This window comes from Rhinolophus hipposideros (genome assembly GCF_964194185.1).
Source record: "Rhinolophus hipposideros genome assembly, chromosome: 26".
Lineage (NCBI taxonomy): Eukaryota > Metazoa > Chordata > Mammalia > Chiroptera > Rhinolophidae > Rhinolophus > Rhinolophus hipposideros.
In genome coordinates this window covers 17,477,915-17,505,157 of record NC_138072.1, presented here as the reverse complement: position 1 = coordinate 17,505,157, position 27,243 = coordinate 17,477,915, and the positions used below count along the sequence as shown (strand labels likewise).

Below are 27,243 nucleotides of genomic sequence, written 5' to 3'. Positions count from 1 at the left end.
CATACAGAGTGTGACAAAAAAATGAATACACATTTTAAGAAAGGAAAAACTGTATTAAAATTACGCTTATGGTAACAACTGTGAGCACCTCTTGTAATTGCAGAAATCAAACCTGACTTGTATTCATCTTTTGTTATCGGTATATACTGAGTGTTACAATTTTAATAGTTTTTTTCCTTTCTTTCTGTCTTTCCTTTCTTTCTGTCTTTCTTTCCTTCCTTCCTTCCTTTATATATATATATATATATATATATATATATGTGTGTGTGTATATATATATACATATATATGTATAGCCAAAAAATGTATACGCATTATATATACATATATGTACATATGTATATATGTGTGTATATATATATATATAATCTCAGAGAAAAATTCAAATCATCTACTCAGAAAGTAATTTTGTCATGGTACTCAGTACCCATATTAGTAAATTTGGATCCCCAAGGCCAAAGTAACTTTGGGATTTTGAACATGATACCCTTAGATAGCACCTTATTTTCAAAAGTTGCTTTACTATTTTTAAGAAATGTTATTTCCTGTTAAGAAAACTTTTAATCCAGCTCTTATGACTAGCTCCTTGTACACGCGATAAAGTAGGAACATAAAAATACAAATACCCACTAGAATCTAAGGATATCTTAGCCTTTCAGAACGCTGTCCTAAAATTAATGAACTTTCAAGAAACGGGATTAATGTATATTGTAAGAGTTTATTTGGTTTTAAATGCAAGTTTTTGCATTTTGAAACTTTGTTTTACAACAGAATTGTTTAAAATGAATTATCAGAAAGCATGACAAATTTTGGAAACCTTGAAAAAGAAATCAAAGAACAGACAGAATACAGTTCATTTAAAAGGACCTTCCCTCTTCCTTTCAGTGCCGGGCTTTGAGGAGCAGACTGTGTCGCTCATTCTACTTCCTTATCTTTCGACTTCTCTTGACCTTTCCCTATGTACTGAAGACTGACTGAGTTTCTGTCCTCTTCCTCTCAACTGCCTTAGTGAACCATGCTCCAAAATGTCCTCCTAATCACTAAATGCAGTGATCGCTAACATTCCTATGTTACATCAACTCTCAATACCTTTGATCATTCTTCACTTATGGAAATATCACTTTGGTTTCCTCTTATTTCTGTGGCCTCTTCTCATTCTCTTTGAAAGTCTCTATTTCTCTTTAAATCCTTGTTTTTCGGGGAGTTACTTCCCAATACATGATCCCATTGAAACTTCTTTGAAGCCATTGGACTTCATGTACTGCTTATGACATTAAGTTACATATCTAAATTTAAAGTCAAAACCTCTTCTATCAAACCATATGTCTAATTTCTTGCAAATCATTTTCAGTTCAATGACCCCGAGAATTACTTTGAAAAAAACTGCATCATTTGATCTTCTAAACAAAATCTGTCTTTCCTCCTGTTTTCCCTCTCTAGGTGAGTGACATTATCAACTATTCAGGTACTCTCTCTCCTAATTTCACCTTATTTAGATAAGTCACTGACGTTTACCACAAAAATGTATATTTTCTAATTCCTCAAAAGACTCCTTCGGCTTGAACTGACTGGGTTGACAACATGGGAGAAGAGGGTTGGGGAGAATGGGATGTAATTGTGAAGACTAAAGGAAAAGAAACATTTTTAACTACAATATTGCCACGGGGACATGAAAGACAGTTTGGGGAAGATAATCAATCATGTTGTAAAGATTTGGTAGGGTGTCAGATGGGCACATGTTTTATTAGGGAGACCATTTCATAGATGATGTAGATGCCTGACCACTGGGCTGTCCACCTGAAGCTGAATAATATTGTATGTCAACTATAATTTAATATATAGTCACGGATATGGAGCACAGCATAGGGAACGGAGTCAATGGAATTGTAATAGATATACACGATGTCAGAGGGGCAAAGATTGGAGGAGGGGGGTTATTACTTTGCGAGGGATGAAATGTCTAACTATTGCATTGTTTTGTACACCTGAAACTAATTTTAAAAAATTTAAAAAGGTACTAAGACATGGGATGTGAAAAATGTGATTTAGAATGCTGAGACTAGAAGAGGAAACTACAAATTGGGCCCAAGAAAAAGGAAGAAAAGGAAGACAAGTCAGACATTAGAAATCGTACTGCCAAAAATAGATACCAGCGAAGCAGATGAAAGAAATGGTTGTCAAGACAGCGTTTTTTTGTGGGGTTTATTCATCTTATATGTATATACCTTATTTTACATATTTAGGGGGCAAGGGGCATCAATTTGCAATTAACCTAAAAGGTACGAGATTCTATGAATGGAATCATGAAGTATGAGTGAATTACGTTCTGAGCATTATTCATGGTAATTAATGACTAATTACCATGAATAGACATGCTTCTGCTGGACACCTAATAGTCTCACCCCTTTGTCCTCAGGCCACCCTCCCAAATTTCCAAATTTTCCTTTACTTATCCTTCATTTAATTGCATCGTATTTGTTCCTCTCTCTCCAATTTACAAATTTCACATTGTTGATTTTGTACAGTAACTCCTTAACATGCTGGAATTTGTTATGTACCACTAGAAACAGAAGGTCCAACATGCCCTCTCACTGCAAGCAAAGTCGCTTACTTTTATTGAACAGCCCAACACAGAATGCCTCACCTCGGTGAAGTACTAGTCTGGAATTCATAGGAGAGGTTCAGACTGAAGATACTAACTTTTTAAGCATCCTTAGTAGACTATATTTAAAGCTGTAGACTGGAAAATAGTACTTAGGTTGAGAAAATCATTAATTAGGTTGATAAGAAGTCCTGGAATTGAAAGTCCCAGTAAAAGTTTTGCAAGAGAGAAGGAGGTATCAGGGATTGAAAAGAAGTGGCCAGTGAGGTAGTGAATATGGTGTCGCAGAAGCCAAGCGAAGTGTTTTTTACAGATAAGGGATCATCAATCACCTATACCATCTGCCTACTTGATATCTCCACTTAGGTGTTTAGACATTCCAAACCAAACACGTGCAGAACTCTCCATCTTTTAAAATCAGGGACCTTTCACTGTCTTCCCACCATCCCTCCAAGTGTAAACCATCAGCATCTCTTAGTCTAGATTACTTCAACTGTCTCTTAGTTCATTTCCCTAATCCCATTCTTTTCCCCTATAGTCTACTATCCACGAAACAGCCAGACCACACTTTAAAAATACAACCCAATTCTTAGGTCATTCCCCCGCTCAAAACCCTCCAATAAAATCCCAAAGGCAGTTTAAATAAAAGCAACCAATACAATTTCTATCCAGCCTCATTTCCTCCTAGTTTTCCCTCCTCTTTCTCACCTCCAGCCAATGTCCTGTTTTCTGAATTCACTCATCCCATTCCTCTCAGGACCACCGCGCTCTCTAACCAGATTCCTATCTGGCGTGATTCCTTACCTAATACAAGTTTCTGCTAAATGTCACCTTCTCAGAGGTATTCCCTGACTACTCTACAAAAGAGTAGCTCTCAAGGTAGAGAAAATTATATAAAGAGGCTATCATTTAGTAAAAGAGAGGAGGTGAATTAAGAATATATATTGTATTTGCTTAAATTGAAAAACAAATTTACGGAAAGGATACATAAGACATAATAAATAGCTACTTATTGGATTGAGAAAAGACGTAGGAGGACATATCACATAATTTCTTTTTAAAATACTGTGATTTTTTTTGAACCATCTGAATGTTCTACTATTTGTATGACTATTTAAAAAGCAATAAAAAATAGCAGTCCTCTGTCACTCTATCCCTCTGCTCGTGATTTATTTTTCTTCATAGCACCTATGCTTACTTATCATATAATTTTATAATTATCTATATTCCTCACCAGACTGTAAACTTCAACCAATACCTTTAGCACTAGAGGATATAATGGTTTTCTCCTTAATTAGGAACAAAAATATTCCAATGGTTTTCATTATCTTTGTGTCATCATTTACCTCCAGCATATTTTATTTATGTAACATTTATTCTATTTATAAATCTGCATGGCTTTGTTTTTTGGCTATATCTAGTACATGACCAGGATGAAAACAAGACGACTGTCTTGTTAAATTTACAAATGTCAAAAAGCCAGGAAGGGAAGCTAATCCCTTGGATGACAGAGTTATAATTCAAGAAGATCTCAACAGGTTTTAACTTTGGTTACATTCAATATAACATTTAAAAGTGTTAAAGGTAAATTCTGCTTCAAAAACATCATGTATGTGTATATACGGAATGGGAGAGATCTTAACATAAAAAAGATGCTGTGGTTTCCACACTAATTTTTCAAAAAACAAAATGAGAAACAACATAAAGCTGCCAAGATTTTATTGTTTATCTAAGAACACTAAAACAAAACAAAATGACAACAACAACAAAAATCCAAGATAAACAGCAAAAGAAACTTACCACCTAATACTGTCATTTCATAAAGGTCATTTTAACACTAGAAAAGTAGAAATACAGAATCTCAAAAAATAATCCCCTGAATTGCATAAATATAACTTGAAAAGCCACATAACATTTTATCTTAATTTTTGCTTAGAACTGACAAGGATGTTACTGTTATTCAAAGATTTAAACACTATTTTATATTGTAAACACAAGCGCATGGCTTGAATTAAGGAAGGGGATAATTTCACTACACTGTATTCAGACGATGACTGCAGAATTAAATATGGAAACCGTATCAGAAAAAAAAACAGCATTGACAAAATTGATTGAATTTAGGTGACAGAGATGAGAAAGGTACAGGAAACCATGTCACATGAAGTTATAGGGGTTATAATATTTAATTTAGAAAAGAGAAAACCTAGCAGAGACCCAATATATTAAGAAGAACCTTACTGTATCTCACTCATAAAGACAGAACTGCAGCCAATGGGAAGAAGTTATGTAATACATAATTCAGCAGGTACTACCATGTTTCCCCGAAAATAAGACCTAGCCGGACAATCAGCTCTAATGAGTATTTTGGAGCAAAAATTATTATAAGACCCAGTCTTATTTTACTACAATATGAGACTGGATATAATATATGATGATATATGATATGATATAATATCATGTAATATAATATAATATAATACTGGGTCTTATTTTACAATAATATAAGACTGGGTCTTATATAATAAGATCTTTCTATGCTTTTCAAAAGCTAAATAAGCCAGCCTATGCCAATTTGTTCATGCAAGACTTGTTCTTGGAGAAGCTGGATTCAATAAGATCTCCAGAGATATTAGAAGTAGGTGGCACATTGTATGTATGATATAACTTCTACTAAAGTCTCCTGTAATTCTAAAATTTTGTGAATCAGAAGGGAATAAATGTTGCCTTTTAAACTTACTAAAAAACATGAGTGGAAAGAATTTTAGCTTTAGTTGAAAAGACGAAGGTTCAGTTATAGGTTCTACCACTTAGCAATGTGTGACACATAGGCAAAATTATTCACTAACTCTGGGTCTCAAATATTCTCAATTTTAAATGTGTAAAATAATACCTTACTTACAAGACTGCTGCATGAATTATACACACACACACACACACACACACACACACACACACACACACAGAGTCTGGCACATATTAGGTGCTTAATACATGGCAGGTATTACCCATTTGTTCAACAAATATCATGTCCCAAAATATAATATTTTCTATTTACTAATATATTAAATAATGACATTCTCTGCTAATTTTTTTGTTTTCAAACCTAAGCAACGTATGCTTGGGATTCTTTTCCACTTCTATGCTTTGTACAATCCCTATTTGAATGTTAAGTAATTTCTGTAAGGTTTTCTTTAACCTTTTTGTTGGTATCCTTTCTACGTTGACATAAAAGGAAGCTTTACCTTCAGTACATGTTAGCTGTTATATGTTTTGAATATATATCTCTACATATATCCACACACTGTTGCACAATTATTTCAACTAACTGGACTATATATCCAGTTTAATCAACCCTACTACCAGACATTGATGTTTTCTTATTCGTTTGTATCGCTCATACTGGCTAACTCACTGCTGAGCACTTCCCTCAAGAAATGTATGAGTAAATAATTAAAATCCATTCCACCAAGGGTAACTGAGTATTAGAAATCTTGGTTATTAACCAAAGTTTATGAAATAAAGATGGTCTGAGTGATAGCAAACCCATTTCTTACTGAAAGAAATGGGTGGTCCCTGTGATAGCAAACCCATTTTTTACTGAAACCCACCAACATTTAATGCTCCAGCCAGTATTATTTATCCACGGAGGATTTTTCAGATAGTATGTAACTGCTCTTTTGTTATACTTCCTGTGTAATTTGCAACTGTATGGATATTTTAGTTGGCAACTTAGTATCATGCTATCTGTTAGATATTTATTTGGATAGCTTAACACCGCTAGTGTTCACCATAGAAAAGCAAAAAATCATTACTCACTAATTAAAATAGCAAAAATTATTTTTCAGAAATACATTTTGTTGAATTAAAAACATGTTGACAACTTTATACATGTACAGCATTCAGTACCAGATGAGTAATATTTGATTACTATCAGATGCAACAATAAAACATTTTTTTCCAGTGATAAAAGGAAACAAAAACCTGATACTTGGAATAAAACAAATCACTATGCAGAGAATTTTTTTAAAGAATCTTGATATTTGTATCAAAAGGCATAACGTATAATAATTTATATATTTTATAGTATAAATTTCATTATTCTAATGCTAAGATAAAAAAACATGTAGATGGTTATTTCCATACAACGTCATTTTAGAACACCACAAAATTTACCAGTAAATACATTTTAAGTTTGATTTAACATAATTCCACATACTGAATTTAATTAGACTATTTTTAGACTATTTTTATACTGAAATTAATTAGACTATTTTTAAGTTGAAACATTAATAAAATCTGTTTTAAAAGTCTATTAAAATGCAATGTAGGATAAAAGTTATAAGAATAAGAAAGGACTTTATGGCAAAATCAACTCCATAAAAAACATAAATTTAATTTTGATAAAAAGTTCAAAGTTATTTCTCAAAAGGTAAATTCTCATTTAAGTTTAATACAATCCTTTAATCAAAGAAAAATGGACTTCATAGTTTCTTGTTATGTGGCAATTTTTAACAGAGTTTATAGACCTGATCATACTATAAACTACTTCTAAATATCAGGAAGTTATTAAAATATGGTTTCTAATAAGTAGTAGGGAAAAATAATCCAAGTTTCTCTTTTTATGAAAAGCCTGTGTTATAGTTTCTTTTCCTGTAAGTTAATTCATAAAACTAAAGTTTCTCTTCAGTAGAATTACTATTTTTACTTTACAAAGAAAAGGGTTAGATTAAAACAACTGGGGTGTCAATGAACTTGATTGTCACAGACAAGCAAAGAGACTGTAGAGCACCTTTCCATAAATGTCCACAGGGTAGGGTCTAGTGGAAAGAGCACTCCGCAGCACAGACCTTGGTTTTATTTGCCGTTGCCTTTCATTAGCAGTTTGGCTTGGACGGACAGTTACCTTCCCAAATTTTAGTTATCACTCTTTCAAGTGCACTTAAGACTCTTCGGATTTAAAAGACCCTAATTATGCAATATCTATAAAGTTAGGAAGAACAAAAAGCAACCTCGTATAACTCAAAAAAAAAATAATAATAATGCAGAATATACAAAATGGTTTGTAACTTGCAATGTAATATTTCCAGAGCTGAATTCGTAAATCTTTGAAGCATGCCCCAGCTAGGATTCTATCAGGAGAGACTTGGATACTGTATTCATAATGGAACTCGCTCCTGTCACATTATTCCTCCACCGGCTCCTCCCCTCCCTGCTTCATCCTCCTTGTAAAACCCGCAAACGGTCGGAAACGCTGGAAGCTTCAGGATCACATCATTTTAAAAGATGCATCTTCAATCAAGCGTGTCGTCTGCTTCCCCACATTTCTCTCCAATGGGAGTGAATTTTTCACAAGGAGATTACAAGCAGGCATAACATTCAGAAACAGAAATGGACCAGGTCCGTTTCCCGTTTGCTCCGATGGCGTCCACGCACACAACGGCGAGACGCAGCCTCGTCTATCCCCGTCGGGACGCGAATGCATTTACCACCCAATGAACACACGACTCTGCGGCTTCACCTCCCGGCTGCACAATAGCTCGGCGGCCGGGCCCTGCCGAGTCCGGGCTGCACGGTCGTCTAGCGACGCTACATCGATCACGCCGTCCGTGGCTTCCAGGAGCTTCCATGCTTCACATAAATAAACAGCAGCCTCCTGGACACCGAAAAATAGAGCTTCTACAAATCCCACGTCTTCCCGCCCCGGGTTGGGCCGCCGCTCATAATTCTCCCCCGCGGGGAATACAACGACGGGAGCCGTGCCCACGCCCCACGTTTGAATCTCAGGACAATGCACGCGGCCGGAAGCCTCGCTCTCCTCCCGGGGCGGACTGCGGGGTCCGAGCTCCCGCGGGGTCCGAGGTCACGCGGGGCCCGAGCTCACGCGGGGTCCGAGCTCCCGCGGGGCCCGAGGTCACGCGGGGCCCGAGCTCCCGCGGGGCCCGAGGTCACGCGGGGCCCGAGGTCACGCGGGGCCCGAGCTCCCGCGGGGTCCGAGCTCCCGCGGGGTCCTAGCTCCCGCGGGGCCCGCGGGCCGGGCAGGGTGCGTGACACCACGTCTCCCACGCCCGCCGGGCGCGTCCGAGAGGCTCCTCGCCCGACCTCCCGCCACCCACCCACAGCCCCGAACCAACCACCGCGAAGGACCGGCGCCGCGAGCCGCGCCCGGCCGGGAAAGCGCCTCCCCGGCGGCCGCGCGGCCATTCCGTCCGCGCCCCTCGCGCCGCACGGCGGGGGGGGGGCCGCACAAAGCGCGGAGCGCGCCCCGCCGAGCCCGCACGTTCCGCCCACGGGCCGCGGGAGCGGCGGCCGCAGCCCGGAGGGCCGGCGGGGGGGGAGACGAGCGCGGCCCGGCCGAGCCCCCGGCCGCGCGTGGGGGTGGCGGCGCCGCCGGGAGCATCCGGGAAGCGCCCCCGGCCCCGCCCGGCCCCGCACCCTGGCCCCGCCGCACGCCGCGGCCGGAGCCCCCGCTGCACACGCGAGGAGGAGGACGTGGAAGTGGCCGCGACGGGATCGGCGGCGCCCGACCGGCAGCGGAGCGCATCACTTACCCCTCACCGCGGAGAGAGGGACCGGACGGGGGAGGCGGGGCGCGTCGCGTCCCGTGAGTCTCTCGCACGCCGTCCTCCCCCCACACTCGTCGTCGTGGCCGCTGTCGTCGTCGTCGTCGTCGTCCCGGCCGCTGTGATGGAGCTCCCGGCCCCTCGGCTCCGCTGGGCACTAACGTTATTCCACACACGCCCCACACATAGCGGTAACGGCAAAGAGCGGCCGCCTAATGCGCAGGCGCTCGGGGAAAGGGCGAGGAGCCCGGCCCTACCCCCTTCCCGGCTCGGTCCCAACGATCTCTCACTGCGCAGGCGCCAAGAGCAGACAATGAAAAGGGGCTGTGCAGAGGGTCTCGCCGCAGGGGTTTCCAGCTGCCGACTGCGCAGGCGTGCCTCCGAAAGACCGGCTTGAACAATGAGGAGGACCCCAACATTAGCAGGGACGCCTACCAGCAAGGACTACGGTTCCCAGCGGGCAGTGCGCCAACCCCAAGGGGAGGTCGGGTGGCTGGGCATGCTAGGATTTGTAGAGTCAGCTGCCTTTCACAATCTAGGCTCTTGGCAATATTTAGAGCGTATGTGTCTTGAGAATTTGTTTTGGCAAATGTCGTGGCTGAAGAGTGTTGAGCTTGTTATTTGCGTCCTTGAAAATCGTCAAGAATCGACTGCATGTTAGCAAATTGCTTAGAAGAGTCAAGGCCTTCTGCGAGACCTTGCTGTCATTTTGGGTGGTCCAAACAGCAGGATGGGATGAAGGCAGGACTAAATCAGGAAAAGGGCGGAGCTTCCGAGCAGTCTCTTGGCAACCGGATCCGGCCACCAAACGGCCGGAGCTGGCTCTGGGAGCGCAGTGCCCTCTGGGAATTGTAGTGTAGTTAGAGGGGCTCTCAGGAACTTGGACGCTGCAGGCTCGGAGTCTGAGAACCACAACTCCCGTCATCCACCAAGAGGGCTAGTAGGTGGGAAGAGCCCCTCCTGAGCCCGGTCCGGTGTTCCATGCTCCCCATTGACAGCAGCGGCAGGAAGCTGGCGGGTCCACCCAGGGCACTAAGGCCTCCTGTTCTCGGAGGGGAGAACATTGGACTCTTCCCCACGTAACTCCCATCTCTGGGCCCGAGTCTGTACATGGCGAAGTCCCCGGAGAACTCTACCCTGGAGGAGATTCTGGGGCATTATCGACGGAGTCTCCGGGGTGAGTTGCTCCGAACCTCCGTGCCCCTTGGTACCAGGGCCTAGCGGGCGGGGGCTGACTAGGTGTGTTTCCTATCACCTCGGTTCGGCCCCAGCCAGGATGCAGAGCAAGAAGATGGACGTTGCTGTGGAAGGATGTTTTTGAGGAAGAATGAGATCGTTTGCGTTTTTACTGTTAACCATTAGTGTTTCCCTGGGTGCCTTAGCTACCTGAACCAACTCTCTGATCTTGATTTCAGCATCCTTCTCACCCAGCGCCAGCAGAACCTCTTGAACGGCTCTATGCCACTTTTGCACATTTCCCATACTTTGCTCTTTAATGAGTTCCTGCTACACACTATTTACACATTCACAGTATGGTGTAGTGGAGTGAATGATTTATTGGACCAGGAAAAGAAAGCACTAATAATTATTTTAATCACAACAGCTCTATTTAGTGCTCTAGGCTGTTTACATACATTATATCATTTAAAACTTAAAACAACCTTATGAATAGCCCTGTTTTACACATGGGGAAATAAATGGAGGTGCAAAGACGTGAAATTAGGACAAAGCCCACACAGCTACTTAGTGGCAGAGCCAGGTGTTAAATTAAGTCAGGCCTGTCTTAAAAGCCTATATTTTTCTTTAGGAATCCTGTTACAATTACTATTACTTACTGAAACCATATTTAGTTAATTCAGATTTTTTTTTTTTTAGATTTTTTTTTAGTATGGCATCATATGAGTGAGTATCTATAGAACTGAAGTTTGTCACCTTGGACATATATAACATTTAAAAACCTTAGTTCTGTTTTTCCCCCCCTCTCCCTATTTCCCCTTCTTTCTAGCTCCTGTAAACCTCTATTTTACTTTCTGTCTCCATCAATTTGCCTATTCTAGGTACCTCATCTAAGTGAAATCATACAATATTTTTTCTTGGATATCTGACTTATTTTACTTAGCATATGCCTTCCAGTTTCATTCATATAAAAGTGTCTTTGTACGTAATGAGATGACTGGTGTCTGGGAGCCCCTAGACAGCTTCAGGATTGGTCACTAGAAAGACCCAGCCATAACTACAGAGTTGGAGCTTTCAGCGCCATTCCCTAATCTCCATGGAGGGGAGAATGTGGAGATTGCGTTATTCACTAATCTAATCAGTTGTATTTATGTAATGAAACCTCCATACCTAACAGGGTTATGTATGAGCTCCAACAACAGGGTTCAGAGAGCTTCCCAGTTGGTGAACCCATCCATGCGCTGGGATGGCGCTGCACCCAGAGAGGGCTTGGAAGCTCTGCTCCCCATCCCCATGTCTCACCTATACATCTCTTCCATGTGGCTGTTCTTGATTTGTACCCCTTCATAATGAACCAGTAATAGTAAATAAAGTGCTTTCCTGAGTTCTGTGAGTCATTTTAACAAACAATAGAGCCAAGGAGGGGGTTGTAGGAACCCTTTGATTTATAGCCAATCAGTCAGAACTACGAGTGATACCCGGGAACTCTGACTGGCATCTGAAGTGGAGGTAGTCTTGCGGGCCTGAACCCCTAAGTTGTGGAAGGCCTCTTTGGGTGCATTGCTATTGCAACACATGGATGCATTCACCAACTGGGAAGCTCCAGTTCTGTTATTTTAAAGTGGAAGTTACGGTGTCGTCTACAGGGTTGTTGTGAGAAGCAAATGAAATAATCCATGTAAAGCAATAATTTTGAGACTTTCTTTTTTTTTTATTTTTACTGTCACTCATCAGTAAAAACACATTTTATATGGGACAAATACATAAACTAAAAGTTTCATTAAAAAATACTAAATATAATGCACTTTATTTTCTCTTCTGTTGCATTTTCTAAACCCTCTAGGTCATGACCAACAGTTTTAAAAAATTATTTAAAGCATTTAGAACACTAACTCACTAGTTAGGCATACTAGATCCTTGGGCTACATAAGGAACTAGACAAAGTCCCTGTCCCCTTGGAGCCTCTGGATTCGTGGAGGAGAAAGACAATAAACAAAATAATTACAGATTACTAGGAAAGAAAATAAGGGTAAAGATCAGTGGTTGGCATATAAGAAGCACTAATTAAATGTTAGCTGCTATTTATAATTGGTACCTGCAACAAAGGGAAGATTTTTTCAAGAAGATTAGAAAGTTTATTTTCAAGTAACTCTAGATTTTGTAAGAGTTATTATTTATGGTTCCCACCTGTCAGCCGTGTTACAAACTGTCAACATTGTGAGTATTCAAACTGCAAGAGTAAAATAATTGGTCTTAATGAATATCTTCATCATCCTAGTGATGTTTCAAGAACTTTTAGATACAGAAATAACCACTTCTAACTTTCATTTGAAAGCAAGAAAAATACTGTGCACAATGATAATGTGTGTGATTCTGTTTAATTTTTGAGGTTGGCAAAAAATTTTTGTTTTCCATTATAAGTATCTCCTAATGTTCTTCCTTCTTTGACCTTATTTTGAACTTTTATGTAAGTATTAGAGGCCATTTAATATTAGGCATTTTGATGCAATTGTTAATTTCAACTGTTAGAGTACTACTATGTCTAATACCCATGATAATATTTTCAGTAATTACAAAGTGAAGACTTTTTATTCAAAGCTAATACATTTTAAAATAAGTTTTAAATTTAGTGTGCTAACAATGTGATAGTGAAAACATTTATAATCACAAGCAGAGAAAGCAGAGAAAAAAGTTAATTTTAAAAAAGGTTTAGTGATCGTTTTAACAATGAATCAAGAAATGGAACCTGATTTTTCATGGGTTTCCAGGACTTACTTTATTATTTATTTAGTAGCATTGTTTATTTTTACATTTATTTAGTTTACATAACAGCTCATGGACAGAAACAAAACAAAGCTAACTTTGAAGGGAAGCATAGTCAGAAGTTCTTCACTCCATACATATAAATTACCCCCTTTTAAATAGGATAATTCCTTTTAAAGTCAACATTTGTGTTTCAGAACAAAGTATGGTGGCATTATTTTATATGTAGAACTTCATTTTGAGTGTTTGTGCCTAATAACTTGAAATTGTGTTCTATACAATCAGACAAAATGCAATTTAAAGTTTTTTTGCTTTGTTTTGTTGGTTTGTTTGGTTTTGTCTATCTGCCATTACTTTCCCAAAATGTCTTGCCTAGTTCTTGCTTAGAGTAAAGGCTGATAAGCATTTGTGGTCTTTCCTCACAGGTTACTCCTCTGGTTTTTAAATACCTGTACCTGTAATCATTATTTGTATCCCTTCATTTATATTCAGACAGCAAGTAACCACATAAAAATGCAAAATGCTTTCACAAGTTTCCATTTTTTATAGCTTTGCCTTATTTCTTCACTTTAAATATAAATTTTGATATTATAGTATATTAAGAATTTGAAATTCTGATGTAAAAGTGGAGTCAAAGTTCACTTTCTTGCTTTTAAAACCTGAGTGGACGTCTTGCTTCTCCTTGACTCTGATGATCCCAGAGCAGCCATGGAAACAGGGAGCCCATTTTCACACTCCACCCTCACCTCTCATCCTTTCCCTTACACTTTTCAGATATATTCATTGTTTGCCCCCTGTAAGGATATCTCCTGCTTTTGGTTGGCTATGCCCCCACTGCAAGAAATTGGGCAGGTTTAATGACATTCCTTCAAAGTTAGTGTTCTGATATAAATTAAGAGACCTAACTGCCCCACAAATCTGTAACATTATCCCGACACAGTAGATGATATGAAAGTTTCCAGTGGGGTAATAAGTGAGCATATTCCAAGTATCCTGAGAGTCAGAGAGCTTAACATAGAACGGGAAGTGACTTGGAAGGTCTCCTGGCAGTATGGTTAGGTGTTCATTCCTTCTACAGGCAACTGTAATTCAAGACCCGCAGAATGGCTGAGAACTATTTTGATAACTGGGGAGAACAGCAAATGCCCCTCCTCTAATTTACATTCAACACATCCTTGTACAAGGCCGTGAAGTATAAAATAAAGTAGTTTGTAGTCAAGAAAGGGTTAGAAAAACCAGAATAATGGGCAATCCAGGCTATTCAAGTTCTGTACACTGGAATGTAGGGATATGGTATTAGAAGGAGAGAACTTGCTAGAAATGCAACGTCCCAGCCTTAGTAACAGAATCATGTCTAGTCTATTGCTACAGTGTTAGCTATGAATACAGTTTTATCAAGACCTGAATACATGACTCACCTATTCACCTAGCTACCTTTGGTTGGGTGGGCATAAAGAAATATGAAACTTGTATAGTGCTAGGAGTACATTATTTATTTTCCATATACATTTTCTATCCTGGTTCACCCTTTTCACTTCAGCCTTTCGGTGTTTCAGGCTCTAGACTGAATTTATGGACAAATATGATGGAGAAGAGAATGTGGAACTAGGAGCCAGGTCGCTGAACTCTTAGAGTTGCTTTGCTGATAACCATCGGTCACCTCAGGCAAATAAATAAACTGCTCTTGGATTCTTGGTCTTCATCTGCAAAATAAAGTTTGGACTAGATTTGGGAATTATTGCCTTTAGGAGCCAAACAGATGACAGCATGTGTGAATGAGTCAGTGGAAGACACTAGGGAATGGTGAGGCGTGTGGCCAAACTGCGCAGTTGATGCTTTTTCTAAAAACTTTCCAGTTTCTTGCGCCCTCCCTCTTTTCTTTCTTCCCTGTTTTTCTTCTCCCTTCTTCCCGCACTGTGCTGGCCACACAAGACACACGTGAGAGCCTGGTTGTCACCCAGATATCACTCAGACCCCTGGATCTCTAATGTCTCTTCCATCAACACTGGATTGGACCATGTGAATGATAAAGGTTATATTTTTATCTAATAAAAATAAGAGTAAGGAATGGAACTAGTTCATAGAAAGCAAAAGGTTGAAAAGAGAATAAAATATGTAATTTGGGGGTGATCCTTTTCTTTGTAAATTGATCTAATTTGAGAAAACTGAAGATAATGTTGACGTTCTATGTTTTACTTGTATGTGATTGACACATCTCTGCAGAGCCCACAAAGAGTGCTTTTCCTTCCAGGGAAGGGCTCACATCTGTAGAAGGCCTGCATTAATCTTACTAGCCAATAATTTGGTCACTGAATTAGCCAGCAGTGATATCATGTGGACCTTTGACACACTTACAAAACGTGTGTAACTTAAGTAAAAGTTCTTTTTCTCAGTTTTACTCAACAAATTTGTGTTTCTTCTTCTTTTCCTTCTTCTTTTCTCTCCCCCTCTCTCCTCCTTCTGCAATTCCTCCTACTCTTCCTTTTCTTATTTTTTTGCTTAAATGTTTCCTGAATGTTTTTTATATTCTTTGCCATATACAGTATGTGTATATATGCATATATATGTATATATATGCATATATACATATATATGCATATATATACACATACACCATGTTTCCCCGAAAATAAGACCTAGCCAGACCATCAGCTCTAATGTGTCTTTATGGAGCAAAAATTAATATAAGACCTGGTATTATATTATATTACATTAGACCCGGTCTTATATTAAAATAAGACCAAGTTTTACATTAATTTTTGCTCCATAAGACACATTAGAGCTGATGGTCCGGCTAGGTCTTATTTTTGGGGAAACACGGTATATATATATATGTATATGTATACACACACACACACACACACACACATACACATACATTCTCCACAGCTAACGTTTGCTTATTTGTTTGTTTTATTATCGTTCTCACTGGCACCAAAAGAGGCAACCATATAATAAAGCCTTTGGAAACATTCGTTACGAAATGACAAAATTATTTTGTTATTTCAGTGCAGACTGAACCATCATTGTTTTCCAAAATTTAAAGAACTGGTATGGTTTGGCTATTAATAAATAAGGATTGGTAATGCAGATACAACTTGTAAATATCTGAGTTCATTTTTTTTTTTTGCTTATCTACTCATATGACTTTTCTTAGTAGTTTTAAGTTTTATGATTATTTCTTTTACCAGAATAAGAGAAAGCCAGTAGAACTCCAGGTTTCCTTCCCTAAAATAAGCAAAAGACAGGACTGAACCACCAAGAAAGGATGATTTACAAGTAACTAGTGACCCGTGGAATCATCTACAACCAAACAATAGTTCAGTGTTACGACACTGTAAGGGCATTTTCACATGTTCTTGGACAGAAAAAGAGATTTAGTTGTTCTCAAGCTATTGAGATGCTGACAATGATTATATTCTATCTTGGGATGGTTAAAAGACTTACGCTCTGAGCGTTTAACTGGTTTGTGCTAAGGTTTTTTACCTTTTCACTTAATGATGTTGCTTTCAGGGTCAAAAGGTAGAGAAAGCTTGAAGTGCACTTGTGCACTCGCCAAAGCAACCTTGAGTTTGGTGGGGCTTCATCAAAGCCCCCTGGACTATTTAAAGGCATGATCACCTGAAAAATTAATGGCCTTAGAGTATAACTATTGTTTCATGTGTTAGGCCTTGAAATGAAGTGAAGTGAAGATGAATTCCAAGTTCTTGCTTCCAGTGGATATAGATATAACACCTCTTGACAGCTGGCTTTGAAGCACTCCAACACCACTGCTGTGCCAGGGTAGCTCACTGCCCTACCCACTTTTCCTCAAAAGGTGGCTGCAATTAAAATGCAGTAATGTGGTAGGTTTGAGGCAAAGTCCTCAAGACTAAACACTGGATGTCTTCTTGAATTGATCTGAACCAGTGGTCCTCAACCAGGGCGATTTTTCTGCAGTTGGTAATGTCTAGAGACGTTTTTGTTTGTCACACTGCAGAGGGAGGGAGTGCTCCTGGCACCTAGTGGGTAGAGGCAGGGATGCTTGCTAACCACGCACAACACAGCCCCTTAAAACAAAGAATATTCAGGTTCACAGGTCAATAGTGCCGAGGTAGAGAAACCATGTTCCCGAAGTAGCAAGCCTTAGCTCATAGCCCTTGCTCTTCCAGAATCATACTTGAGAGTAATTATAATTAAGGATTCAGATTGTATTAGCTGGTGATTTTGCCTGGCTTCTGCCAGTCTGGCTAGGATTACGTCTTTATCAATGGAAAGTGACAGGTGCATAAGTCCTCCCAGTTGGTGCCAAAAAAATACCAGGTGTATTCCTCATAATGTATCTCGCCAATCTCCTGGATTTGCCAGCATCCATACATCATTGATGATCTTCCAGACACTGCTTTCTTAAGATGTTTACACTCTTGTTCGGATTAGCTTTCACTCCTGGCGCCAACTACTTGAGTACATGTGTCAGCTCTTAAGAGTCTTAGGGTAGCATTTTCTTTTGAGATTTTTTTAGTTTCTGTGTACTGCTTTTAATCTCTTTCACTACTGTCATGGCTGTTTACAAAGCTGGCTTTGCCTGACTTTGGATTATGCTGTTTCTATCTTGGTCTTGACTACCTGTCAGTCCCCTAGTAAAGAGGGACAGCAATCTTCTGAACTAGGCTGAGGCCCAGTCAAGTGTGGCCAAACCCATGTATCTCTTATCTCACTGTGGTCTCATTTTTCTGCTTGTCTGCCTTGGTCTAAGCTTGTTTTGAGAACCATGGTGCCTCTCGGATCTCAGCCTAGGGAGGTCTGGCTGATTGCATGTTTTCTCCGAGACAGCTGGGCGCTTCCCAGGGTGTGGTTCTCCTCCCTGTCACCAGGATAATTCTCCTTCCCATCTCCTAGTACAGATGGGGAATGTAGAAATTAATAATTCACAGTATGTGTATAAGTGCTGATCCTTCCTAGCCTGGGATATATTTGCCTTTTGTTCAAAAACATCTTGATGGAGAGAGGCCCCGCGGTGAGCTGAGAGTTAGAAGTAGGGAAACTGGATAAGACAGACTTACATTGTCAGCAGTCAGCAGCTCCGTAACCTTTTCAGTGCTCCTTGTACTGGTTGATGTTTGGATAGTGGATTAGCAGAAAAATTATTTACTTACACATGTTCATGTGATTTTGTGGGACCCAGAAGTCCTATTTGTATTTGTATTCATAATTAAGTTTATATTCAGCTCATGCGTGGCGCTGGAGAGAAAAAAGCAGGATGCGTTGTGAAATACCCTTTCTGTCCTCTCAGGGGAGAAGAGGAAATGAGTCTTCTTTCCTTCTGTCTCTCGGTTATAGGCAGTTAAAGCTTTGCCCATTCCCAGTGGGATAGGAAATAACTGGAACATTCTATCTGATCGTTTCCTTGTGTGCAAGCAGCAGGTAACTGCATCTGGGGACGAGTGTTCTCACTAAGATTATGGGGCTTTCAGTTGCAATGGCTCCTGTTGGAGAGCAATGGGGTTTCCTTTGCCTTAAATCAACTGAGCATTATTATTCTTTAGGATTACCTATATGTCTGTTAAGTGTAAAATACATGTTTTGAAATGACTTAAAAATATCACTTACTCCTTGGTTTTAGTTTTAGGACACAGTTCTTGCAAATTCTTTCTCTTCCTCTCTGATCCTAGTAAGTAAAGTCATTGGTTACAAAAAAACCCTCAAGCCTCATGTATCACTTTTCTTTGAGGGAGCTGTTGAATTCAATATCTCTGTATTTCACATAATACTATTTTCCTAGTGCAATTTAACACATCATGTTTGTTATACATTTTAAAGGATTAAACAGAACATTAGAAAAGGGATTAAATGGGCTCATAAAACTCTGCCATCATTGTAATCTGATGAGAGAACTGTACCAATAGGGATTTTCATGTATGCAAATTTTTTCATATATTCTTTATTTTTCCTAATATAGCTTATTAAATTTTAGTCAGATTAGGTATAAATAAATAATTATCCTTTGTCTGAAAGCTGAAGTCATTTGATAGGTCCAGGAGCACACTTTTAATGTTAGTCAAACGCTGTTTCCTTTCTAATGGATACAATAAAGCTAAGTGGTGCTTTCTTCATAGATTTGAGTGCATAAGTCTAAAGCTCTGTGAACTAAATTGCTTATCAGGTAACACTTTGATTTTCCTTTTCCATTAACAAGTCTCTTTAGAAAATACTGAGTTATTGGGAAACTATTGCTGTTGCTTATTTTGCTAAAATCAGGAATGCATCTTCTCTGGACTTTTTCTTAAACTCATGGTGAGTAAGAGGAGGCCAGGCTAGGTTAGTAATCAGCACCAAATTCCTGTTAGAGGAAATAGGATTGTTATGGAGAAAAATGTAGCGATAAATTCACTGGGTCTCTTGTGTAAATGAGTAATAGAATTTCATTCTGTTAGCATTGAACCCTGACCTAAAAGACTGGTTCTCTTTTGTTTAATCAAGGTAGAAAATGAGTTTCTGTAAATGAAGAGCCTACATTAGCTATTTTGTAATATATGGTATATTTTAGGGTATATTTTCTTCTACTAAGTTATAGTTATTTTTTCTGTTCCATTGAAATGAATGAGCTTGGAGAAAATGGAATCTGTTTTACAAGGTCCTATAGGATATATGTTATAAATATACTCCAGCGGTGACTGGTAATGAAAACGTAGGTGTTTGGTTGCTTTCTAGGGTTCCCATTTAGGTCGCAAGGAATGGGGGAGCTTTTTCTCCTGAGGACATAGGAAGAAATAGGTCTAAATTATCGAAGAAGGGCCTCCATCAGAGGAGAGGAAGAACTTCACTGCCATCATTGTTTTGAGTTGCTCTTATGTAGGGAAAGTACCATTTCCTCTGAAGAACGGTTTAGATTGAATCCATTTGAAATAGATATTAGCTGTACATGAACTTGTGTGGGAATTCATCTTTTTCTAACATAAATTTCTGATATATAAACATATATATGGTAAATTCATGCATTAAAAATTAACTTTCAAATACAGATGTCAAAATTTGAAAATGGTGACTGAAATCTGGGTCCCAGCTCCAATACAGGAAAATTTTGTGTTATACGTATTGTTTTCTGGATTGGAAACAGTGAATTTAATCATAAGATTAGAAGAAACAATAAGAAGTTTAAACCTGAAAAATTAACTGGACCTTAATGAATGAAATTACCAATTGATTGCCTGTTTTTCCAGTTGTTATTCATATAAAAATATCCATAACGTGGGTAGAATTATTAGTCACGTCATCATTAGTGTCATAACATAGTTCTGTTGTTAATGTAAGAGTTGGATCCTTTGCTGAAAATGTTTTGGGGTTAGTGTTTTCCTGAATAATTATTTCAGTTGTCTATTGCTACATAGCAAAGTACCCCAAATGTGGTGGCTGAAAGCAACGACTAAAAGCATTTTAGTATCTCTCACAGGTTTGTGGGTTGACTGGACTCAGCAGGCAGGTCTTCCAGTCTCTTTTATGCCATGGAGATTCCACTGGGCTGTTGGCAGAGCTGGGTTTTGCTCCTTCTCCATGTGGTCTCAGGGCCTTTCCTTTCCACATGGCCTCTTCACAGTACCTCCAGCAGTACTTCCTGCTTAGTGGCTTAGAGCTCCCCAAAACAATCATCCTAAGAAGGAGGAAGCAGAGGTGAGGCCTGTTCTGACCTGGTGGAACTTCCACTGCATGCTGTTGGTTAATGCCTTACAGACATGCTCATTTAGACTGTTTATGTGAAGTATGTGCTGGTGAGTTCAAGCTTCAATTCTCGGGATAGTCAGTTGCGCTCACCAAGAATTTCTACATGAGATGGACTATGGAGTGATGAAGGGCTGTTCTACAGAGGCTGCCGCCAGAAGCACATCAGTTCTTCAAATTTTGATAAAAACTAGGCCAGGCAGTTGCATGTCTCCTGGTGGGGGAGGGACGTCAGGCCCCCAGGGATGAGGAGGCTTCGCTGGGCAGGAGCTCGATGTGGTAGAGTCCCTCTTGTGGGTTCTGCCTTCCCACCCCAGTGTCCCAGGTGAAGTAACAGAGTCTTAGACATTGACAGGAGGGAGAGCGCTTCCCCTGGTTTGTTATTGTTTGAGCGGGTGGATAGGCAAGGAGCTCATCCATTCCATCCTCCTGGCTGATAGTCCTCTAGCTAGTGACTATTCACCACCAAGGTGTCAGGGACCTTAGAGCCCAGCAAGTCCAACCTCTAACCCGTGAACTTACTCTTCTCTCACTTCCTCCAGCGTGTTCCTCAGCAAGCTAGAAACAGAACTCTACAGTTTTTCACTAAGTATCGGAATGATTGCTTCTCCTTTAGAAACTGCCTTGAGTAAGTGTCCATGGGGTCACCCAGATGTCACTGGCCTCACTTTCTTCATCTTGTTGCAGAACGTGCGAATAGAAGCATTCTCCACCTGAAATGTGCCCTGAAAGAAGGGGAGGTCACTGTTGGGGAAGATGCGCAGGATCCTTCTTTTAGCCCCGATGAAGGGAATGAAGACACTGGCACTGCCTGGCACGAACTACAGCACAGCCATGCGGGTGAGTGTGAGCGTCAGTCCTAACCTAGGTGACACATGGGGACTCTTTACGCTCCATCCAGTCACGACAGCAGTCTCTCCTCCACTCGACTGTTAGGATTTTATTCCTGAAACACAAAGCAGCTACCATAATTCCCTTGCTTCATTTTTTATCTCTGGCTTCTCAATGCCTAAAATGCTGAAGTCCAAAATTCTTAGTAATGTCGTAGCAATATTACCTCTCCAGCTTCATTTTTCTATCCTGCTCCCAACCATCTGTCTTGCAAGCCAGGCTCTAATCAGACCTATAGTCTGGCTGTGCTCCTATGCTTTTCCATGTGTCATGCCTCCTGCTGGAATTTTCCTCACCCTTTTCTGCTTAGTGATCTCCTGTTCGTCCTTTACAGTGTTGTCTCCTCTGTGAAAACAGGCACGATTAGGTGTTGTCTCTTCTTGGAGCCCAATGTATGGCTCTAGGTCTACCTATAATTACACTGTTGTACATCTGTAGTGTATCAGTCTTGCCCAGTGAATTCTCAGCTCTTAAGTGGTAGAGATTTTCTCATCTTTATCTTTGAATCCCGCCAATAGCACAGTTCTTGATGTATAATATGTGTTTAAATAGTATTTGTGAGATGGATGGGTGATGATAAATAAACCATCGATCTCAAACGTGGTTAATAAACCCATTGCTTTTGTCCTATAGTGAATCAACTCAAAGCTTTGTTGCACCAACAAGCAACTAAGGAAAGTGAGGTATCTCCATCGAGAAGACGAGAAATGTCCCCTTTGGTAAGTATCAACATTTGCAACCTTACGAAAGCATTATTTTTGTAACTATGTTTTAACTTCACAGTGTCACTTTAGTAGTGTATGTTTTGGACAGAGTCTGAGCAGGGCATGCTAACAGAGTAAAGCAGGAACAGAAACTACCTTCCCTCTGACTATTCTGGCTGAAGCAGACACACTTCTATGGCAGATGGAATCCTGACTTTTAAGTTTATTATTCACTTGAAAAATGTGAGTGAGGAAATAATTTGCAGAATTTACTTTGCAACTGTTACCAAATATAAAAAAAAGAACAAGATATGGAAAAGATTAGCCATTTCTTTTTTAGAAGGTTCTATCTGTATTTGATCATTTTTAGAATTTACTTAGTTATAATTCTAGCTCTTTTTTGTAATACTCTTTTATAAAGAATGTAATCTTATTCTATATTTAAAAATATATGGTTATGAAATGGTGCGACACAAGAGGTCACGCTTTATTTCTTTTGAAGTTGTTTTTTATTGCTGATGCTTTCACAGAGTATGTTATTCCTGATTGAAGCAGTGCAATATGCTAAAAGCTAAGGTGTGAAGGAAAGATACGAGTAAAGGAAGCTGAGAGGGAAGGATTTTGCCAGGTTTAAATGGCCAAAATAATAGAATAGGCCTTAGGTCTATCTAGGGTATATCACATACTCCCTGGAAGGATATTATGCTTATCTCACAGGGTTTTTGTAATAGTAAGATAAGATTATATATTTAAAAGTCTTTGGAAACCTATGAAATGTGACACAAATACAGCATGTCATAGCAGCAATAACCACCTTACAGTTTCCTTATGTGTGACAGTTGGGTACCATGGAGACATGTCGCTTTCCTTTGCTCACAGCTGAAACACCATACCATTGCCCCCATATTAACCCTTCATTCCTGCTTGACACCTACTTTCATGCTTAATTCCCACTTTAGAGAAATTCCCATACTTCTGTTTCATATTTATAGGTATAAATTATAATTTTAATAAAACATTTCATCATTCAGTGAATTTATTACCACTAACACCTAGTTTCTAGTTTCTAGTGTGTGCTCTTAAGCACACACTGGGTGGGGTACTTTTAAATCGATTAGATGCCATTGCTCAGACTGCTTATTAATGGTTTAAAGATAAAACTGAGCGGTGATACCATGCAGCTGATTGAAACTGGATAGGCAGGAAGACCTTCAGCAGGAGGGTCATTTCAGTATGTACAGGATGTACTTCACAGATACCCAGGTCTGCTCACAGGGAGCTATGTGAAAGAATGGAACTTGGACTCCAAATGTGTACAACCTACATCTATCTAATGATCACAAGTCATCATAATAATAATGAGTAGCTTTTGAAGATGACACACTTTAGAATGCGCTTTTCACAGCCAACCTGACATACTGGAAATATGTGACTGTCTTGAGAGTGAAAGTGGGGCACTGTTGAGATGGAAAATATATATAGGTATTATTATTATTATTATTATTATTATTATTATTTTAAAATGTGGATATCCACACTATCATAAACCCTTTAAAATTTACACAAATGATTTCTTGTGAACATTTTCCACCTAGTATTTGCTTGGGTTTCTATTTTTTTACGTAGATTATCCCTTATACACACATAGGAACACTTAATTCATATTTGCCTATATTCTGGACTCATTTCTATTAATATTAATGGCTATAATTAATTGCTTTCTACTTACCACAGATAGTTCATTTACTTTGGTTTTTAAATTTCTTAAATGTGTTGAAAAGCAAGACTGTACTTACTTATTCAGCCATGAGAACTAGTTCTTCATAATTTTTTGGAATTTCTGCTGGATTGGGAAACAAAATGGTTGTGTGTCTCATCTTAAGCTTTCTTCCTCTGTGTTTGTTCATTTAACTGCTTGACCCTCATTTTTCCCTTTTCCTTATTTCTTCTTTTTTTTTAATATCATGGTATGATACATAATTTTATAAATTTTACAATCCTTTTAGGGTAAGGTGAGCTATATGTTACAAGTCAGTTCCAGAAAAGCTGCAGAGGTGACCAGAATTAACACTTTGTCTGACGTCTCGTCACAGGACTCCTCTGTGCAGGGCAACTCTCTGTTTCATGTGCACCTGACGTACCCCTGCAAGATAATAGAAAACCTATGGATGGGTCTCTGCCCCTGGTTCCTGGCGCAGAGCCCCTAAAACCCTTATAATTTCTTAAATGATAAAAGTACCAGAAGCATCTCTTGTTCTGGTATTTGATCTTTGACCCCAGTCCTGACACAAGCCTCCTAAAACCCTTGTAAATTCCCAAGTGATAAGAGCACCAGAAGCCTCTTTTGTTCTAATGAGGTGACTCTAGGTGGGCTCCTGGATGGCTTCTGTATGGAGTCTGGTCACCAGGAAAAGCAAGCCGTGATTACAAGTTTGGAACTCTCAGAGAGGAAAGAGGGGCTAGAAATGGAGTTGATCGTGCCTCCGTGAGGAAGCTCCATCAAATCCCACAATATGGAGTTTGGAGAGCTTCCAGGTGGGTGAACATCTCTATGTACCAGGAGCGTGACACACCCACCTCCACGAGGACAGAAGCTCCTGTGCTTGGGACCCTCCCAGACCTCACCCTATATATCGCTTCATCTGGCTGTTCATCCATATCCTCTGTCATATCAGTTAGTAAACTAGTAAACTTAAGTATTTTCCTGAGTTCTGTCAGCCGCTATAGCAAATTAAGCAAACCCAAAGCGGAGGTCATGGGAAGCTCAGCTTTATAGCCAATCAGTCAGAAGCACAGTTGACAACCTGGACTTGCGATTGGCATCTGAAGTGGGGTGGGAGTCGTCTTGTGGGACTGATCTGGCGCTATCTCCAGGTAGGTTTGAGTCAAATTGTAGGACAGCCCCCTGATGTCACAGAGAATTGCTTGGTGTGGGGAAAACCCCACACATTTGGTGACCAGAAGTGAAGCGTTTTGTGTGACAATAAAGGAGACACACAGGAGGGAAAGGAGACCCACAGGGCAGGTTTTTCCTACTCAAGTCCTTTGAAGATAGAGTTTTACTCATTGACACACATTTGGCATCAAACACTTGCGTAAAGAATCCCTTCGTTAGGGAGCGGTTCTGCAGCTTTAGCTAGCACTCCTCTTCCATGGGGCTTTCTTGAAGAGAGTTATCCCTTTACCTCAGCATTACTGAATAGGATGTCACATTTTCAAATGGTTCAAATAGGCAGTTCATCCCAAGCCTATTATACTACCCCAGCATTTTCCCATTTCCCATGTGCTTTTTACAACCACTTTCACCTTCCATCTTTAAAAAATGATGTTCAATGTCAACTATAATTGAGAAAAAAAATCATCACGGGGGATGTGAAGTACAGCATAAGGAAAAAAGTCAATAATATTGTAATAACTAGGTACAGTGTCAGATGGGTACTAGACTTATTGGAGTGATGACCACTTTGTGAGGTATATAAATATCTAATCATTATGTTGTTTTGTACACCTGAAACTAATATAATACTGTATGTCAATGATAAAAAAATGATGTTCATATCCCTGAATCTTACCTATTCGTGGAATTTATAGGATAGAGAAATACGTACTATTAGCCACACTGTTATCTAGTTTGTGTTTATATGACATCAGTGCCGAACTGAATATGGGGATATTAATTGATTGGCTAAATCCAAACATGCTTCATTTATTGTTGTTTTTTCCCTTAGAATTCATCCGAACATGAGGAAACCAATGTGCCTACTGTGCATAATCTTGTCCCTATCATCAATGACCAGTCTCAATACATTCATCACTTAGAGGCAGAAGTCAAGTTCTGCAAGGTAAGTTTCTCATTAAAAATTTAAACCTTCTTAAATTAAAATTTATATTAATGATGTCATGTATGAAAATTTGCTACTATTAGTCTTCATGTGTATAGCAATACACTCATAATTGCCATGCTGACATGCCATTTCTGATTGCTTAATTTTCTACTAGTCCATACCAAACTATGTCTAATATTTTGATAGTATGATCTCATGTTTCAGAATTTTTCCTTTCCACCCCATTTACTTTAGGCCAGCTGATGGCAAATGCTTTGGAATGGTAACACCAGTCCTTCCCCCATGTTTGTCACCCTCTTGAAGCTGGGGTGCAGCAAGCAGGGATTCTAAGCTACTAGACTAAATCTGTTCCATGGTCAGTATGAAAGTTCTTACCTTGACTTTGAATAAGAATGGCTCATGGGGGTCCTGATAATGATCAAGAAAGCAAATGTGTCACCTACAGCTTGTAACACTAGACAGTTATATTGCTGGACTCTCTGCAGTTTAGAAATTGTCAGTAATGCCATTGGCTTCCTAACGTTATGTTAATGTTTTAGTTTTTCTTTCTTTCATTTTTCAATATCCGTGCATCAGCTCATGTAGTAGTTACAGATACATTTTTGTATCACATCCTTGTCCGATTTGATGTTGTCAGTGTTGTGGATTTTCGAGTATTAAGGTGTGTAGTGGGATCTCATTGTTTTAATTTCAATTATCTGATGGCACAGAATGTTGAACTTCTTCATGTGCTTATTTTCCATTTATGTACCTTCTTTGATGAGGAATCTGCTCAGGTCCTTTGCTCATTTTTTAATCGGGTTGTTCATTTTCTTACTGTTGAATTCGAAGAGTTCTTTTTTATTTTGGATACCAGTCATTTATCAGATGTGTCTTTTGAAATTTTTGTCTCCCATTGTGTGGCTTGTCTTTTGATTCTCTTAACAGTGTCCTTCCTAGAGCAGAAGTTTTAAATTTTAACAAAGTCGACATCAATTTTTTTCTTTCATGAATTGTGCTTTTAAGTG

The 27,243-nt window shown here is 39.6% G+C and overlaps 2 protein-coding genes across 17 annotated transcripts in view; one reads left to right on the top strand and one right to left on the bottom strand.

Annotated features, from left to right (window-relative positions):
• CEP170 (centrosomal protein 170) overlaps positions 1-9,448 on the bottom strand; it is a 108,434-nt gene extending 98,986 nt beyond the window's left edge. For all 13 annotated transcript variants that reach the window (XM_081039269.1, XM_081039274.1, XM_081039275.1 and 10 more), the window contains exon 1: positions 9,151-9,448. The gene's annotated coding sequence lies outside the window, so the exon portion shown is untranslated. The remainder of the gene's footprint in view (positions 1-9,150) is intronic.
• Positions 9,443-27,243, top strand: part of SDCCAG8 (SHH signaling and ciliogenesis regulator SDCCAG8) — a 207,046-nt gene continuing 189,245 nt past the window's right edge. For all 4 annotated transcript variants that reach the window (XR_013992667.1, XR_013992668.1, XM_081039284.1 and 1 more), the window contains exons 1-4: positions 9,443-10,339; positions 21,484-21,636; positions 22,321-22,406; positions 26,120-26,233. Coding sequence is in view for 2 of the 4 variants with exons in the window: in XM_081039284.1 (XP_080895410.1) it covers positions 10,273-10,339; positions 21,484-21,636; positions 22,321-22,406; positions 26,120-26,233 (420 nt within the window). In the remaining 2 variants the exon portion in view is untranslated. The remainder of the gene's footprint in view (positions 10,340-21,483; positions 21,637-22,320; positions 22,407-26,119; positions 26,234-27,243) is intronic.